Source organism: Capsicum annuum, unplaced genomic scaffold, assembly GCF_002878395.1.
Source record: "Capsicum annuum cultivar UCD-10X-F1 unplaced genomic scaffold, UCD10Xv1.1 ctg59360, whole genome shotgun sequence".
Lineage (NCBI taxonomy): Eukaryota > Viridiplantae > Streptophyta > Magnoliopsida > Solanales > Solanaceae > Capsicum > Capsicum annuum.
The window spans coordinates 706-3667 of NW_025868064.1; the positions used below are offsets into that span (position 1 = coordinate 706).

Genomic DNA, 2962 nt, shown 5'->3' on the forward strand with positions numbered 1-2962 from the left:
TATTCTCTAAGTGGCATTTTGTTTCGTAACGTCTTCATATTCTGAAATTATTTGGAATCAAAAGATCTTTTTTAATCACCTACGAGAATCTTTCTTTTCTTTTAGATAATTTGGCATAACCTAAATATTAAGGTTAATCTTAATCAAATCGACGTATGGTCAAACATCTTTAAAATCATGTATATCTTGTGGATTATAAAACTGTGTCCAATTTCTTTTACAGATCTAAAGGATGGTTTGGTCGTTGATTAAGAGGTGATTTATTTATGAATTAAATCGTGCATAACTTGTGCAATATTTGGTTGCATTTTTACTAGTACACAACTCATCACACCAAATACGATGCTAGTTTTGTAATTTAAATACCACATAACTGAGTCAAGTACATGGGTCTCCTAGGCTATTACACCTATTAGTTTATGTTGGATGAAAGATGGAACAACTGATTCATTAATAGTTAAATCAACATAATAATTTTATGCATTACTAATATGTGCATAACTCTAACCAGCAATCAAATGATCAAGTGTCGAATTGTGGACTACGTTAAGTCAACTTTGCCAATGCTTGACCCTCCAGTTACATCCTCATGCAAGAAAATAGATTATATTCTACCATGATTTTGTTAAAAGTATGGTGGAGTTTACAAAGTGATCACCAGTGGCAGATCTACACTGCAGTCAGGGGTTTCATCTGAACCCCCTTCGGCGGAAAATTATGTTATATATACATGGTTAAAATTATTTTTTATGTATATATATTAGATGTCCATTCGATTAGTTTTTATATTCACTTATGAACCCCCTTAGTGAAAATCCTGGCTCCGCCACTGGTGATCACTAGTCTGAAGTTTGATAAGAAAAACCATCTTACATTTTCATGAGAATTAAACTAGGAAAACAAATGTTTTGAGAAACTACACTTTTCGACTATCGTACATAAGCTATAACGATGTCTTGATCCACAAAGAGAGCTGCAGTTTTGAAACTACACTACAATGCAAAATGAACTACATATCTTTCTCCTTTTCTTCTGATGTGGTCATCGTTCTTTTTTTATACTCCTTCAGTTCCCTCTGGTACCTTTCCTGATCTTCCATCCCATAGTTTTGATATACCTGTAGTATGTATAGACCAACCATCAGTATCAAACTCTAAGGGAAGTCTGGTGCATTAAAACTCCCACTATATGCGAGATTCATGGAAGGGGCGGACCACAAAAGTCTATCATATGTAGTCTTATCCTACATTTCTGCAAGAGATTGTTTCCATGGTTTGAAATGTGACCTCGTGGTCCCATGATAAAAATTTTACTAGTTACTCCTAGACTCCCCTTCAATCAATATCAATGTCCCTATATAATCTTTGTTTAATGATCGAGATTGAGTATCGAGCAACTATGCTTCAATCACAAGCTAGTTGGGGCCGAATATATGAATCTTTCATTGTCCATGTCACTCAAGATCCCACGTTCTCAATTTATTATCAATCTTTATAATACCGGATAGTACTGAATGATCGAGTTTGAGCATGCGTACCTTTTTTACTTCAGGAGATAGATTATTCCAAGATTCAGCAATCTTCTTTGTGAATTCCTTATCTCTACGCAGACGAAGAGATTTGAGCATGGAGTGTTGTTCAGCAAAGAAGAAGTTGTATCCACTCCTTTTAGATTTTGGGAGATTAGCGTCTCTCCTCTTCTTCCTCTTGTTCCCCGAACCTGAATTGGAAGGTGCAACTGAGTTACAAGTTTGTCCAGATAATCCGGAAGAAGGCGATGGAACTTGTTGGTATTGATGGGAAAGTACTCCATTAAGAACTTCTGATCCAAGTTTGATGGATACGAGATAACCATCGTCAAATTTGCCATAAATTGTCCCTTCTGCTTGGAAACTCATTGATCATAAATACACAAGAGAATATCAGAATAACCAATGTGAGCAACCATTGAGTTATGTAAAGTGAACAGACATGTGCACGAACCATTCCATGTTCATTCAAGGAGTTTGATGAGTTGCACCTTAATTAAGTTTCACCACTATTTCATACAATTTTCAGCATAATTTAAGCACAAGTTAAGAACCATTTCAATGTCATTTTCAACGCCAAATTGGCCAATTTTTGTATTGGGATAGAAGAATTAAATGAGGATCATATTTTCATTGGGAGAGAGTTCATCCACCTAGGATAATAAGGACAGAGCGATTAACATTTTAAGCGCAAATATGTGGTCAAAGTTGGATGACAAAGTTAATTTTGTTGACAAAAATATGACGAGGGCTAAATATAACCTTTATTGAATGGATAGGGACAAATAGGACTTTTTTCTATTTCTAAAAAGCTTAGAAGAAATAAAAGGTAAGTTAAGAAGAGAGGAATTGTAATTTAATCAAGTAACACTTACAGCTAATTAAAATATATTTTAATAGATGTGTCAAAACTTGAGGAAGAAATAATAATTTGAAACACCTTTTATGCATATCGCGACATTATGACAATAACACGACATTATGACAAATAACATGTGGCATAAGTAACTCCTCTAGTTGCTCCTCAACGTGAACAAAGAAAGAGGAGACTTGGGAAGATCGTTGGTGAAAATTAAAAATGTCTAGCCTAGTAGTAATGCACAAATGTTATATCATATTGGAATAAATATAAAAGAAAAAAATCTAGCCTAGTATAAAAGGATTAAAATCCTTGAATTAGTTACAACTACAATTTAGTCAAATAACACTTCTAATTACTATTATTAAATTATTTTTTAGTAGATGTGCCAAATCATAAGGAGTAATATTTTGGCATATTAAAATTAAAATATCTTGAAGTCATGAAAAATGATATGTGAAAAAAAAAAACTTATCTAATTACTCAATGAGAATTGAGAAAGAAGAAATTGGGGAAGATCGGGGTTAAAATTTGAGATAAGCCGCAAGTAAATCTCCCCCCCCCCCTCCCCCCCT

The 2962-nt window shown here is 34.0% G+C and overlaps 1 protein-coding gene across 1 annotated transcript; it reads right to left on the minus strand.

Annotated features, from left to right (window-relative positions):
* Positions 1 to 1537: 1537 nt before the first annotated feature.
* Positions 1538 to 1897, minus strand: LOC124893426 (high mobility group B protein 9-like; the record flags this gene model as incomplete). Its single annotated transcript, XM_047404431.1, has 1 exon — positions 1538 to 1897. A coding segment is annotated over exon 1 (360 nt), but the record flags the coding sequence as incomplete, so codon positions are not given.
* Positions 1898 to 2962: the final 1065 nt, after the last annotated feature.